This window comes from Neofelis nebulosa, chromosome 9, assembly GCF_028018385.1.
Source record: "Neofelis nebulosa isolate mNeoNeb1 chromosome 9, mNeoNeb1.pri, whole genome shotgun sequence".
Lineage (NCBI taxonomy): Eukaryota > Metazoa > Chordata > Mammalia > Carnivora > Felidae > Neofelis > Neofelis nebulosa.
This window is the reverse complement of record NC_080790.1, coordinates 22,286,402-22,301,160: the sequence shown is the minus strand read 5'-3', so window position 1 is coordinate 22,301,160 and position 14,759 is coordinate 22,286,402. Positions and strand designations below refer to the sequence as shown.

The 14,759-nt window shown below is 41.7% G+C and overlaps 1 protein-coding gene across 1 annotated transcript in view; it reads right to left on the bottom strand.

Annotated features, from left to right (window-relative positions):
• Positions 1 to 6,618: 6,618 nt before the first annotated feature.
• Positions 6,619 to 14,759, bottom strand: part of SLC4A1AP (solute carrier family 4 member 1 adaptor protein) — a 29,053-nt gene continuing 20,912 nt past the window's right edge. Inside the window, exons 11-14 of the mRNA XM_058682885.1 lie at positions 12,116 to 12,202; positions 10,826 to 10,893; positions 9,130 to 9,199; positions 6,619 to 6,962 (exon numbers count right to left, since the gene is read on the bottom strand). Coding sequence (XP_058538868.1) covers positions 6,913 to 6,962; positions 9,130 to 9,199; positions 10,826 to 10,893; positions 12,116 to 12,202 — 275 coding nt within the window. The 3' untranslated portion in view covers positions 6,619 to 6,912. The remainder of the gene's footprint in view (positions 6,963 to 9,129; positions 9,200 to 10,825; positions 10,894 to 12,115; positions 12,203 to 14,759) is intronic.

The window sequence follows — 14,759 nt, the reverse complement described above, 5'->3', positions numbered from 1 at the left end:
TGTGAAAAGTCCTCTGTTAAAAAAAAACAAACCATAAAGCTGTAATATAACGTGTAAGTACTAAATAGACAATGCCCAAACTCCTCCATAGAATTGGCATCACTGCTGGAGAATGACTTTCTCAAGGTGAAGTGAAGCACCAGCAACGACAGGTGGGGAAGAGATTTGGAGAGCACCATTTGAGCCTTACCAGCATCCCTGACTTCCTGCTCTCAGATCGTGGGCCCAGGAAAACATTGGTGAACTGAACCAGCTCGCTGCACATATCTCTTGCAGAATCTTTATTTTCTTCTCTGATTTGTACTCTTTCTTCTGCTTTGAAACATTTTCTTCTGGCTTTCTGCCCAGCGTGCAAGTTGACTGCATAGTAATGGGTCTCTACTGCCCTCTTGTGGCTGTTCTCAGACACAGCTGCATTGACTTTTGAAGGGGTGTGCGTGACAGCCTGAGGAAACCAGAGCCAACCCTCAAGAACAAGATTTTCCAGGGCCAGTAGAGGACTTAAAGCCCAAATTAAAGCCAGCTGCTGGAACCCAGAGCTCCTTGACGGGAAAGGGTAGTTCTGCCTGGTTTTGCCCCAAACAGGACAGGAATCCAGGCGGTCTGTCTGCATTAACCCTACTAAAACCATCAGTTCCTAGATTGTCCAGTTTGTCTGAAGCAAGATGTTGGAAATGAAGGCAGCTCTGAATCACCTTCTCTGCCCAGATGATCCAAGAATAGAAAGGGCCAGGACTAGAACTTCCAAACTCCACTCATTTAAAGCAACAGATAACTGAGTCCCCATTTCGTGAGTAGGTGCCACGGGGTTTGGGGGGGGGGTATAAAATAAAATAGAGAATTCCTGTTCTCAAAAGCTCATAAAGCTTACACGTGTAAATAACTCAAAGCACACATATAATTAACAGACACTGGGGCACTGGAGTAAGGGTCGTGTACAAGGCTGCTGAGGGAAGGAGAGATTCATGACGACCATGGGGGATCAGGGTTTTCTGAAGGTAGTGAGACTCAAGCTGGACTTTTTTTTTTTAATGTTTATTTATTTTTGAGAGAGAAGGAGAGACAGAGTACAAGCAGGGAAAGGGCAGAGAGAGAGAGGGGAGACACAGAATCTGAAGCAGGCTCCAGGCTCCGAGCTGTCAGCACAGGGCCCGACGTGGGGCTGGAACTCACAAACTGTGAGATCATGCCCTGAGCTGAAGTTGGACTCAAGCTGGACTTTTTAAAAATGACTGGCATAGGGGCGCCTGGGTGGCTCAGTCGGTTGAGCGTCCGACTTCGGCTCAGGTCATGATCTCACAGTCTGTGGGTTCGAGCCCCGCATCGGGCTCTGTGCTGACAGCTCAGAGCCTGGGGCCTGTTTCAGATTCTGTGTCTCCCTCTTTCTCTGACCCTCCCTGTTCATGCTCTCTCTCTGTCTCAAAAAAAAAAAAAAAAAAAAAAAAAAAAGTTAAAAAAATAAATAAATTTTAAAAAATAAAATAAAATAAAAATGACGGGCATAAGCAGACATGAGCAAGGAAAACCACAATGAAACTAACAACAGCTACATTTGGGGGGAGCTGATTATGTGTCAAGCGCAGCTAAAGGGTTTTATAGATATCTGTTATTTAATCTCCACAAGACTATGAGGCATTATTTTCTCAATTTGATAGACAAGGAAACCGAGGCTTAAGACCATGTACAGCAAAACTGATAGAAAATATAGGAAGAAATAAAAGCAAAAGGTGCATTTGAGGAAATAGTCTATTATTACTAGCGTATCTGGTACACCGGGTCAGGTGGCAGAAAGGAAGGGATAAGGGCATATGGGGTATATGATTAGAAAGTACACCAACCCTGTAATAAGGGTTTTTAAAGCCTCAAATGAATTTAGACCTCAGCTTTTGGATACTGAAGAACATTTGAGATTTCAGAGCACAGGATTCTGCTCAGGGATGCATTTTAAGATAACTCAGATGTATGGAGGAAAGCTTGGCGATACGGGGATAAGAGGAAGGGAGATCTGTGAAGAGTCATGGGGAGCTCTATGGGGAGCTGGGGTCAGGGCAGTGGTCAGGGCAAAGAGATGAATCTTAAAACCTCTACATCCAGAAATTGTTAAGACTGACTTGGGGGAATGAAGAAAATGGAACTACCTTTGGTGGGAACCCTTGTCCCCTCCCATGCTGAGCTCTCCAACCCACCTCTCAACACCAGGTCTTACTGGAAGAAGGGAAACTTCTGGTCTCCCATGGAATGGAAGCCTCAGTCCCACCCTGGACCATGGTTGTGCCAAACCTCTAAGACCAAGCAGGCCAAAGTCACTCCAAGACCAGAGAAGAAATCTTGAAAATTATCTCAATGCCCACATCAAGTGAAGAATCTCAGGATCAAAGAGCAGCCTGTCACAGAAGAGACCATGCCAGTTTGATGCTGTGACCCACTTCCCAAAGGTCAGGGAGAGTTTTATGTCATTTCCCAGCAGTCTGTCCAAACCTGGTTGGGTCCAAACAGGGTTGGATCAAACCCTGTATGGGAATACCGCCCCCGCCCCCTGCCCAAGGGGCTTGGATTCCTGCTTTTGACTACCATGGGGCTGGGCTGGCGGGCTTCCCTCTGGCTCCCACTCTCAGGAAGCCGGCCACAGCTGCTGGCTCCTTGTCACACCATATCCGGAAGGTGGCAGCATTTCAATGGTAAAGCAACAGATGCCGAGGCCCTGGCTAACAGCTTCAAAGTTTGTTGAGAATTGTGTCATATTTCCCAAAAGAGCTAACTCCATCCAGTTCCAGAAGTGGTAACGGGTAAAGGCTTAGGCTACAAGGAGACAGTGAGGCTTCATAATTCCTATCCTAGATTGGGGCAGTTCCAGGGAAAATATTTATAGCAGCCACTCAACAAACATTTGAATGTACCAGGCACTGGGCAAGCTCCTTAGAAATTTCCTAAAGCAAAGAAAGAGACTTGTTTTAATGTTAACTATATACCCTTTTTTTCTCTCCAGAATCCTGCTCACTATGGCACTTACTTTATCTTTTTCTTCCAATAAGCGAGGCCCCATACCACAAAAAAGTGCTCCCAATAGCAAAGAAAGGGCAACTAGCTGTTCAAGACTGGGGTCTGCCCGCAACATTCCCACCTGCCACCTGGTCTTTAACCCCACCTGCTGCTGGTGCCCCCTGACTTTTAGGTCCATCTAGTGGAAGACTGCAATTGTTTTCCACCCCCTCCTACTAAGATGCAGACTTCTAGATCTAACTACTTTCCTGACATCTTTACTTAGATGTCTCAATGGGACATCAAGCTCAACTTGTCCAAAACTGAACTTTTATTCTCCTCTGGCTCTACCCCCTCCTCCCAGCAATCCGTCACTCAGTCTCAGCTACTGCACTTTTCAAAATATTGCTAAGACCCATTTACCTCTCTGCATTTCAATCTCTACTTAGTACAAACTGCCATAATCTCTCCCTGGTGTTCTGTAGCAGGCTTCTAACCTGGCTTCCTGCATCCTCTTGATCTCTTCCCTCCTTCCTCCTCACTGTAGCTTGGGTGTTCTTTTAAAAACCCAAATCTGGGGGTGCCTGGGTGGCTCAGTCGGTTGGGCGCCCGACTTCGGCTCAGGTCATGATCTCACAGTTTGTGGGTTCAAGCCCCGCATCGGGCTCTGTGCTGACAGCTCAGACCCTAGAGCCTGCATCAGATTCTGTGTCTCCCTCTCTCTCTGCCTGCCCCGCTCAAGCTCTGTCTCTGTGTCTCTCAAAAATAAATAAACATAAAAAAAAAAAAAAAGTCTGGGGGTGCCTGAGTGGCTCAGTTAGTTAAGTGTCAGATTCTTGATTTCTGCTCAAGTCATTATCTCATGGATTGTGAGTTCGAGCTCTGCGTCGGGCTTTGTGCTAACAGCACAGAGCCTGCTTGGGATTCTCTTTCCCTCTCTCTCTGCTCCTCCCCGGCTCACTTGCTCTCATGCATGCTCTCACTCTCCTATTCTTAAAAATAAATAAATAAACATTTTAAAAAATAATAAAATAAAAACCCAAATCTGCTCATTTCACCATCACTAACACCCAAATGGCTTCCCACTGCCTTTTAAATATAAAGGCAGATGTGATACAGAACTCCTGGGGAGGCCAGGACAGCTGACCAGGGATACTTTGCTTTTAATTAACCTATTGTGTTCTTGCTGTAACAGTATTTTCTGTAATGACTAATAACCTTATTTTCCTTTCTATGATAAGGAGACTGGGTCACATTGATTCCTGGTAACCATAAAACTACAACCTCCCAGTTCAGGAAGGGATAACTAGCCTTTCAAATAGAAACTTCAAACTGAGATATTTACTTCTTAAAGTTCCTGTAAGGAACACCCTGAGCCAGATGGAACCTTGAAGATGAATTAGCCTAGAGCAGGGGTTGGCCAACAACGGCCTGAGGGCCAAATCAGGCCTGCCACCTGTTTTCATAAATATTTACCGGAACACAGTCACACTCACCCGTTTGTGTCCTGACTATGCTGTCTGCACTCCAATGGCAGAGTCAAATGCTTGTGACAGAGACTGCATGGCTTGCACAGCTTAAGGTACCTGGCCGTTAACAGAAAAGCTTTGCTGACTATGCTCCAAAGGTTAGGCTGCACGTGAAAGTCACCTGGAGTGCTTTTTAAAAGGGCTCTCACATCAGAGGTTCTGATTAAACTGATTTGAGGTGGAATCTAAGCACTAATATTAAAAACTTAGAAACAAAAAATTTCCCTCAGTGACTCTAATATGCAGCCACAGTTGAGAATCACTGATTTGATCTAGTCTCCTGTCTCATAGATGAGGAGTCAAGCCTATAGGCCAGGATTTGTCTCCTGTTTGTAATGAGTAACAACTACTAATATCTACAAAGCCCTATACAGCACATCCCTCTATATTATCTCACTTGACTCTTTTTTTTTTTTAATATTTATTTATTTTTGAGAGAGAGAGAGAGACAGAGAGAGAGCGAGCGAGCAGGAGAGGGGCAGAAAGAGAGGGAGACACAGAATCCAAAGCAGGCTCTAGACTCTGAGCTGTCAGTACAGAGTCCAATGCATGGCTTGAACCCACAGACTGTGAGATCATGACCTGAGCCGAAGTCAGATGCTTAACTGACTGCGCCACCGAGGCACCCCTCTCATTTGATTCTTAGGACAAATCTGAGGTTCAAAGAGCAGGAAGCACTTCTGTCCCTGCTTCACACATGATAGAACTGAGGCTCAGGAGATTTAAGTCATTTCCCCCCAAGTCTCCTATTTAGTAGAGGGAGCTAAGACTCATGTGCGTGTCTTCTGAATTATTGATGCTCATTGTACAAGTTACGTATTTATGACTTATTTTGGCATATGGAGTCCTATTTGCTGTCAGGGTCTCCAGAGCATTTAGAAACCTACCTTGCTAAACAGACTATGCTCTGCAGAGCCACTAGGATTCGTCATGGTCACTGTCAGGGTAGAGTAAGAGGGTAAGGATGCAGGTGAGGGGAGAGGATGCATGTAGGCATGTATCTATAGATCCCATCTCCGTGCCCTCACTTAAACCAGAGCAGGTGTATTTTTACCTGTTCAAGCATTCGGATCCCACATACAATTGTATGAATAAAGAGTTCCGCCTTTGAAGACCACTGACATGGCTCGGACCTCTGCTTACCGTTTCAATCCAAGATAGCAAGGTCACTCTGCCCCCAAATTCCTGTCACTTCTTACATCAAGTTCTTCCCTGTTGGTCTTAATGAAGTCAAAAAGAATAGTTTCTCATAATATCAGTATAGGTACTGTTTTTTGAGAAATGAAAGGCATTACTTTCAGCAGACCAGACTTCCCACATCTGACAGGGTAACTGACGTTTCTTGTTACTGCTCCCTGCCTCACTCACACATACCATATAATGCAAAATATATAATATACACTGTATAAAAAAAGGAAAATATCACCCTCATCCACTCTCTTGCTCGGTCACAGTGTTTCTCCTGACTACTCACTGGGTCTGCTTCCAGCCTAATCCACCAACTCTCCACCTTGCTTCCACTCTGAGGCTTTTCCTTCCTGTGGAAGTGAGGCATTCGTTAATGTCGGGGGGGAGGGGTGGTGGTCGGGGGCAGGGGATGCACTGGGGGAGAGAAGACATCTTCTCGCATTTCTCTGTGTTTCCGAGAGGAAGGAACTTTTATTCTCCTCTCCACAGAAGTGAGAAGCCCCATATTGGACAGAACACACCCAGCTTTCCATTCTGTGACCTTATTTGCACCTTTCCACAGGAGGAAGAGAAACTAATCTGATTGACCTGAGTCCAGGACATTCAAAGGACTGAGTTTTTATCAGGACTGATGCCTGAGTGCGCAAGGTGTGCCACGGTCCCGGACTGCATCCTGATAAATCAGCGTCTGTCCTCAAACCTGGCAGTGGGAGGGGGTAGGAAGCTCCCCCTCCGTGTCTACTTTCAGTTCCAGGAATGACAGGGACATCCAGGGTCACACCATGGCATGACCTCCTATCTCAACACTTATTGGAGGAGGAGGCCATATCAGTGAATCCTAGAGCCCAACTGCCAGAAGCACCCTATTCCTCAGAAGCACAGTTCCTTAAACTTAACGAATGAAAGACACTGTGGCCTTAAACATGAGACATCTTCACCTTCTCTTTTAATAGAGTCATGTCTCTCACTTTACCAATTCTCAAAATATATGGTTTCTCTTTACATACATACACAAACACTTTTAAACATAAATGCCAAATTCAAAAGAAGCAGAGGAGTAGATAAATTTATGGAGCCACAGAACGGGAGAAAAGGCCAGTCACCAGATTTTACAAAAGATCACCTGAACTCCTTCTCTGGACATTCAACTTGATATATTATCCTAAATATCCCATGTCACATGGTCCACAAGTCTTCCTTTAGGATTCTGAAGCAGTCAATAGCCATACTTGTCATTAAGATGGGTCCTGCCATCTCCACTTTGGCCTAGATCAAAGTATAAAGAAAAAAAAGAAATACATTCACTTCTCCAAAGTCAGGAGGGAAAAGATACCCAGACATTAGTGTCCGAAAAAGTAAAACAGACAAAGAGCTTTCTTCTATTCCAGAACTCTGCCCTTTTGTATATGATTTCAAAACGTGGTCGTCTTTTCATTTCTACCTTCACATTTATTAGCTGATAAAAAGCAAACATTTCTAATACCAAAATTTCTGTTAACTACTAGTGTATGAGAAACTTGATCCATAGAAAAGTAACCTGTGATAAGCTTATGGGGAGCAAACACCTCATATACTGCCTTAAGTGTGTGTGTATGAACATAAGCTGTATACTCTCTATAGAATGCAATTCACAATCTCAAAAATGTTTATAGTCTCTCATCCAGTATGTTAACTTTTACGACTTTTTTTTTCTACACACACAACTCTACACTTGCAAAATTATGTTATGTTAGAGACTACTTACTGCAGAGTTGTTTATAATAGCAAAATTGGAAAACAGCAAATATTCACTGAGGGAACTGGTTAAATAAGTAAAGGTGTATGTATACCATAAAAAAGAACTATGCTACAAGAAGAAAGAAAGAAAGAAAGAAAGAAAGAAAGAAAGAAAGAAAGAAAGAAAGAAAGAAAGAAGGAAGGAAGGAAGGAAGGAAGGAAGGAAGGAAGGAAGGAAGGAAGGAAGGAAGGAAGAAAGAAAGAAAGAAAGAAAGAAAGAAAGAAAGAAAGAAAGAAAGAAAGAAAGAAAAGACCTATAAATAGATACAAAAGGATATCCATAGAGTGATAAGTACAAAACAGAAAGATACAGAATATGATTCTATTTGTGTAAAAAAGGTGGTGAAATATCATGTATTTTATTGTTTACACAGGCATTTCACATGACACATATAAGAAGTCACAGAGGGGCTCCTGGGTGGCTCTGTCTGTTAAGCATCTGACTCTTGATTTCGGCTTAGGTCATGAGCTCACAGTGAGATTGAGCCCTGAGTCAGGCTCTATGCTGACAGTGTGGAGCCTGCTTGGGATTCTCTTTCTCCCTACCCACCCCTCAAAATAAGTAAATAAACATTTTTTTTTAAGTCATAAGAAAGTGATATTTTGTTGGCTTTAATGGAAAATACTGAGTAGCTGAGGTAGAACCAGAAGTTGTTGTTTTTTAACTTGAAAGAAATTTTAAAATACATGCAGAAGAGAAAAATACAAGGAACCTCCATGTACTCATCACCCAGCTAAAACAATTATCAATATGTGGCAAATCCTGCTTTGTCTACTACTCCCTCATCCTCTGCTTCTACTGGATTATCTTTTTTTTTTTTTTAATGTTTATTTATTTTTGAGAAAGAGAAAGAGAGGGAGGGAGGGAGGGGCAGAGAGAGACAGAGACACAGAATCCAAAGCAGGCTCCAGGCTCTGAGCTGTCGGCACAGAGCTCGACATGGGGCTCAAACTCATGAACGAGATCATGACCTGAGCCAAAGTCAGACACTTAACCGACTGAGCCACCCAGGCATTATCTTAAGGCAAATCTCAGTTATCATTCCACCTGTGAACCTTCTGTACACAGTCCTAGAAGAACTTTTCCTAAAAAACATAATTCACACTTTGAAATAATAATTTCCTAATAGTATCAAACATCTGGCTAGTATGCAAAATTATCCAACTCGTATGTAACTTTTTTAATAGTTGTTTGTTCCAGGGGCGCTTGGGTGGCTCAGTCAGTTAAGCGTCTGACTTCGGCTCAGGTCATGACCTCATGGTTTGTGAGTTTGAGTCCCTGCATCAGGCTCTGTGCTGACAGCTCAGAGCCTGGAGCCTGCTTTGGATTCTGTGTCTCCCTCTCTCCCTGTCCCTCCCCTAGTTGTGCTGTATCTCTCTCTGTCTCTCAAAAATAAATAAATGTTAAAAAATCAAAACAAAAAAATAGTGGTTTGTTCCAATAAGGATCCAAGCAGAATCCAAAAATTATACTTGGTTGATGTATCTCTTTAGATCTTTTACTCTACCTGTTCCCCTAGAAGGGAGAATTTTCCCACTTCATACTCTTATAAAAACTTCACATTTTGAACCTTAAACATACATTACCTACTCAGAAATATAAATAAGTCTTAAGGAGAATAAGTCTTAGAAGAGAAGAAAAGTAAATACAATCTACCTTCAGGTGGGACCCACACACAGTAGTCTGGGTCATCTTCTGGATATCTGGAGGAAAGTGTTGCTGGAAGCTGCAAAGAAAACATAAGTTATTTCACTGAAAATAATTTTAACTCTAAGAACTATTATCCCTATGCCTGTCAGCAAACAAAAACTAAGAGCAGCTTCCATTAATTACCTTCGCATAAGTAACCAAAAAATGGGAGAACATCTCTGAACCTTGACTTTTTCCTGTAAAGCCTCAACAAGTTGATGTTCAGCCAGTGAGAGTGAGTGAGGTTTTTTAAAAGAGGCAGTTAACAGAGATATGAGTTCTAATGGTATGATCTCCATACAGGGAATTTTGGTATTTGTCTTTTGATCTAGGTGGAGAAAAGAGTTAACAGAGCAAGCCTAACTGCTATCCTTTGAAAGGCCTGTTTGCAAGGCTGGCCCTCGCCTAGTTTCTGGGGACTTGGATTTCAGGAGGGTTCCTACTACCCTGATAAAAGTGGCTCACTATGCCTAAACTGTCTGTAAAAAACAATAGGGTTCATGCTGAACATCTATGAAACTGGAGTACATGCCAGGCAGGAGGTACCCATATGATCAGTCCCCAGTGGGCACTGAGTCTCTAATGGGCCTCGCTGGTTAGCAACATTTCACAAGATGTCACAACTCACTGCTAGGGGAATTAAGCACATCCTGTGTGACTCCACTGAAAAAGGACTCTTGGAAGCTTAGCCTGGTTTCCTCAGACTTTGCCCCATGTGCCTTTTCCCTCTGTTGACTGTGCTTGGTATCCTTTACTGTAGTAAATCACAGCTGTGAGTACAACTACATGCTGAGTCCTGTGAGGCCTCCTATGAATTATCTAGCCTGAGGGTGGTCTTACGGACCTCCTAACACAACTAGCAATCCCACTTTTGGAAACTTACTGTATCCATACAAAATTTTGTACACACAAGATTAGTCCTTATAGCACCGTTACAATAAAAGACTAGAAACAACCCAGCGTCAGGGCGCCTGGGTGGCTCATTCTGTTGAGTGTCTGACCTCGACTCAGATGATGATCTCACAGTTTGTGGGTTCGAGCCCCATGTCGGGCTCTGTGCTGACAGCTCAGAGCCTGGAGCCTGCTTTGGATTCTCTGTCTCCCTCTCTCTCTCCCTCTCCCTCTCTGCCCCTTCTCTGCTTGTGCTCTATCTCTTTCTCAAAAATAAACATTTTTAAAAATTAAAAAGAAAAGAAACAACCCAGCGTCAATCTATGGAGAAATGGTTAAGTATAGTACATCCATACAGTAGGAAGCCCTTGGTATACCAATACCTATTATGATTTCCACAATAGGTTAAAAAAAAAAAAAAAAAGATGTATAATGCAGTACATTACATTCTATTTTCCGTGTAATAAAAGGTCAAATAAGAATATATTATTCAAATGTCTTTGTATGGCATAAAAGGATATGAACAAAGGTTCACAAATTAATAAAAGAGGTATATGCACAGTTATAGGGAACAGTGTGGATGGAGACAACAGAGAATTCAGAAAACAAAAATTCAAAAATAAGAGAGCCCAGACTTCTAGAAGAGGAGGTATTAGGCAGTTGGGAACTCTGCTAAGGTGATCCCTAAAAATTCACTCTTCTGAATGTGGTCCATGACAAGGGGATTCATTTTTACTCCTAGAGACATGAAGATTACGACTAAGGTACTTACTTTGCCTGGACCAGGAGCTTTCTTTTTCTTCAATTCATCTCTGTTTTTCTCATATTCATTCTTTGATGCTAATTTGAGAAAAAGAAAAAAAAAGAGGCAATAGCTATTTCAGAATAAGTAAAATAGAAAGGAAAAATTCCTCCTTAGAGAACATTATAAAAATTGAACATGTAACAATCAAATTCTTAAAAATTCCCTCTACTGTAAAGATTCTATTAAAGAGAAAATTTTCCCTCTGCTAATAACCCTAGCTTTCAAATCCAAACGCTGTTCTAGAGCTTGAATGTAATCGCACTATTTGAAAAAGGAAAGGAAAATGGGCTGATTTTACTATTCTACAGTTCAACCATTACAGTTTAAAGCAGTAGAGGGGTGCATAGGCAGCTCAGTCAGTGAGCATCCAACTTTTGATTTCGGCTCAAGTCGTGATCTCCTGGTTTGTGGGTTTGACCCCTTATCTGTACTGTTAGTGCAGAGCCTGCTTGAAATTCTCTCTCGGTCCCTTCCCCACTCTCTCAAAAATAAATAAATAAACACTTTTTTTAAAAAAAAAAGCAGGGGTGCCTGGATGGCTCAGCTGGTTAAGCATCTGACTCTTGGTTTCGGCTCAGGTCATGATCTCACGGTTTGTGGGTTCGAGCCCCACATCAGGCTCTGTGCTGGGTGGCTGGTGTCAAGCCTGCTTGGTATCCTCTCTGTTCTCCCTCTCTCTGCCCCTCCCCTGCTCATGCGCTCTCTCTCTCTCTCAAAAATAAACATTAAAATAAATGTTTATTTATTTTTTTAATGTTTATTAAACATGAAAAACACAAACGGTAAGATGATGACCTGAGCTGAAGTTAACGCTCAAACGACTGAGCCACCCAGGCACCCCAATAAACATTAAAAAAAAAAAAAAAAAAAGGGCAGTAGAAAACCAGTCCTTTTTATTAAAAGGCCAATTTTTCAACCAATTTCTTTTAATAGTTTTGGAATCACTCCCATGATAGGCACAGACTCATCTCTGGGAGATGGAAAATTGTGGAGGGCTATGCATGGCCATGGGAAGAGTGAAGGCATCAGGTATTCTGCAGGTCAGGAAAATGGAACCCAAGAGGCAGAAAAGGAATAAAGAAAGGCAAATGGGATGGCAGCAAACATAACCTCTCATATGTTCCAGCAGCGTCTCTCCCCTAGCATGCTCTGTGAAAGGCCACGCTCTGTGCTGCTTCAGCTCGACTCCAACCCCTCCTCTGACACCAGCTGGTTGCTTATGTGCAGAGCAGCTAAGGAGGCGGCTACGCTACTTGCCTGAGGGTTCCTCACATGATGCAGCTGTTTCACTAATCTCTTGATAATCTTTATTCTGTTGCACTTGGCTGAGTTGAGACATGTTTTCTATAAAATGCAGAACCAGAGTGTACTGTTATTATTTAATTCATAGGAGGGAACCAAGAAAACAAAGGCAAAAGCAAGAAAAGCTAAGTAAATACATAATCATCCAGCCTTACCATCATTAGCTTCAATAACCTTAATTAGATTTTCAAAAAAAAGTACCTCCATATGTCTAACAGAGAAACCAATTTTCCACTTTAAAAACTGGCCAACTCTGAGCTAAAACTTTTCAGCAGTACTTACCAAAACCCTTAAAAATGTACATATTCCTTGGCCTAGAAATTCTACTTCCAGGAACAGATTCAAAGAAAATAATCAGAGATGAATACCAAGATTTATTACATACAGTATGTTTATAATAGCAAAAATTAACAAATAATGTACAGGTCTAACAATATGGAGTTGATTAAATCAATCATGGCACATGCATATAATGGACCACTATGCTTATTGAAGGCACATTTTAAAAGAACATTTTAAGACATGGGAATGCAAGCTGGTTCAGCCACTCTGGAAAACAGTATGGAGGTTCCTCAAAAAATTAAAAATAGAACTACCCTATGACCCAGCAATTGCACTACTAGGTATTTATCCAAGGGATACTGGTGTGCTGTTTCGAAGGGACACATGCACCCCAATGTTTATAGCAGCACTATCAATAATAGCCAAAATATGGAAAGAGCCCAAATATCCATAAACAGATGAATGGATAAAGAAGATGTGGTATATATATACAATGGGGTATTACTCAGCAATCAAAAAGAATGAAATCTTGCCATCTGCAACTATGTGGATGGAACTAGAAGGTATTAGGCTAAGCGAAATTAGTCAGAGAAAGACAAATATCATATGATTTCACTCATATGAGGACTTTAAGAGACAAAACAGATGAACATAAGGGAAGGGAAGCAAAAATAATATAAAAACAGGGAGGGGGACAAAACATAAGAGACTCTTACATATGAAGAACAAACAGAGGGTTATTGGAGGGATTATGGGAGGGGGATGGGCTAAATGGGTCAGGGGCATTAAGGAATCTACTCCCGAAGGGGCGCCTGGGTGGCTCAGTTAGTTGAGCGTCCGACTTCAGCTCAGGTCATGATCTCGCAGCTCGTGAGTTTGCATCCCACGTCGGGCTCTGTGCTGACAGCTCAGAGCCTGGAGCCTGCTTCCGATTCTGTGTCTCCCTCTCTGCCCCAACCCACTCGCATTCTGTCTCTGTCTCTGTCTCTCTCAAAAATAAACATTAAAAAAATAAAAACTAAAAAAAAAAAAAACAAAAGGAATTTACTCCTGAAATCATTGTTGCACTATATGCTAACTAATTTGGATGTAAATTTTTTAAAAAATTTTGTTTAATAATAAAATTTAAAACAAAAAAAAATAATTTAAAAAATTAATTAAAAAAATAAAAGAACATGTCAAGACAGAGAAAAAAATAGATTATAAAATAGCATGTACAACATAATCCTAATAGTGAAAAAAAAAGAGGCCTAGAGTAATCCCTAATCAGCTGCAAATTTACTAATTAATGTATCTTTACCAAATTTTAAAATCTTCTATTTTTTTTTTTTTTTAATTTTTTTTTTTCAACGTTTTTTTTTTTATTTATTTTTGGGACAGAGAGAGACAGAGCATGAACGGGGGAGGGGCAGAGAGAGAGGGAGACACAGAATCGGAAACAGGCTCCAGGCTCCGAGCCATCGGCCCAGAGCCTGACGCGGGGCTCGAACTCACGGACCGCGAGATCGTGACCTGGCTGAAGTCGGACGCTTAACCGACTGCGCCACCCAGGCGCCCCTAAAATCTTCTATTTTTATACACACACATATTTCCTTTGCTCCTTTAAAGAAAAAATACAATACTTATTGCTCCCTTTCCTGCTGGCCTGCTTATATGCCACCCTCACAATATATGGATCAGAGACTAGACTCATTAAAAAAGCATGTATTACGCACCTTGTTTGAAAAGGCTAAGCATTTTGCCAATAACTAAACAAAAGGAGAATGCAAAAACAAAAGATCTCTCACAGATGAAAAAAACACTAACTTTTCTTTTCTCAAACAACTGAGGATGATTCAAGAGAATGTCTACACACCAGGCCTGTTGTTTTATGTAGATAAGCCTGGTTTGTTTTGGAAGTAGACATGCAAACTTTCCCACACATATTTAATGTCAGTTTTTGTTTTGTTTTTCGTCAAGCTCTCTATTTTCTGTGAAGTCTTAATATTGCCAGACAGTTTGGCCACCCTGCAGGAAAGTAACTCCTGCAGTGGACAAGGAGAGAAAGATACTAAAATGATAAACAATCGTCTCTAGGGGTGAGACTGCAGTAGATCTCTCTTTTCTTCTTTGGACTTTGATGTATGATCAGAAGTTTCTAAAATGAATTTATCTTCCTTTTATAATCAGAAGAAAACATATTCAAAAGCCAATCAATTCCCTCTTTTTCATCAAGCCTTTGCTGAGGTGGGTGTCTGCTAGGTGTTCTGCTAGGTACCACGGACAAAAAGATGAATAAGGCATTATGCTTCCTGAGCAGTATGCACAGTGGGTACAA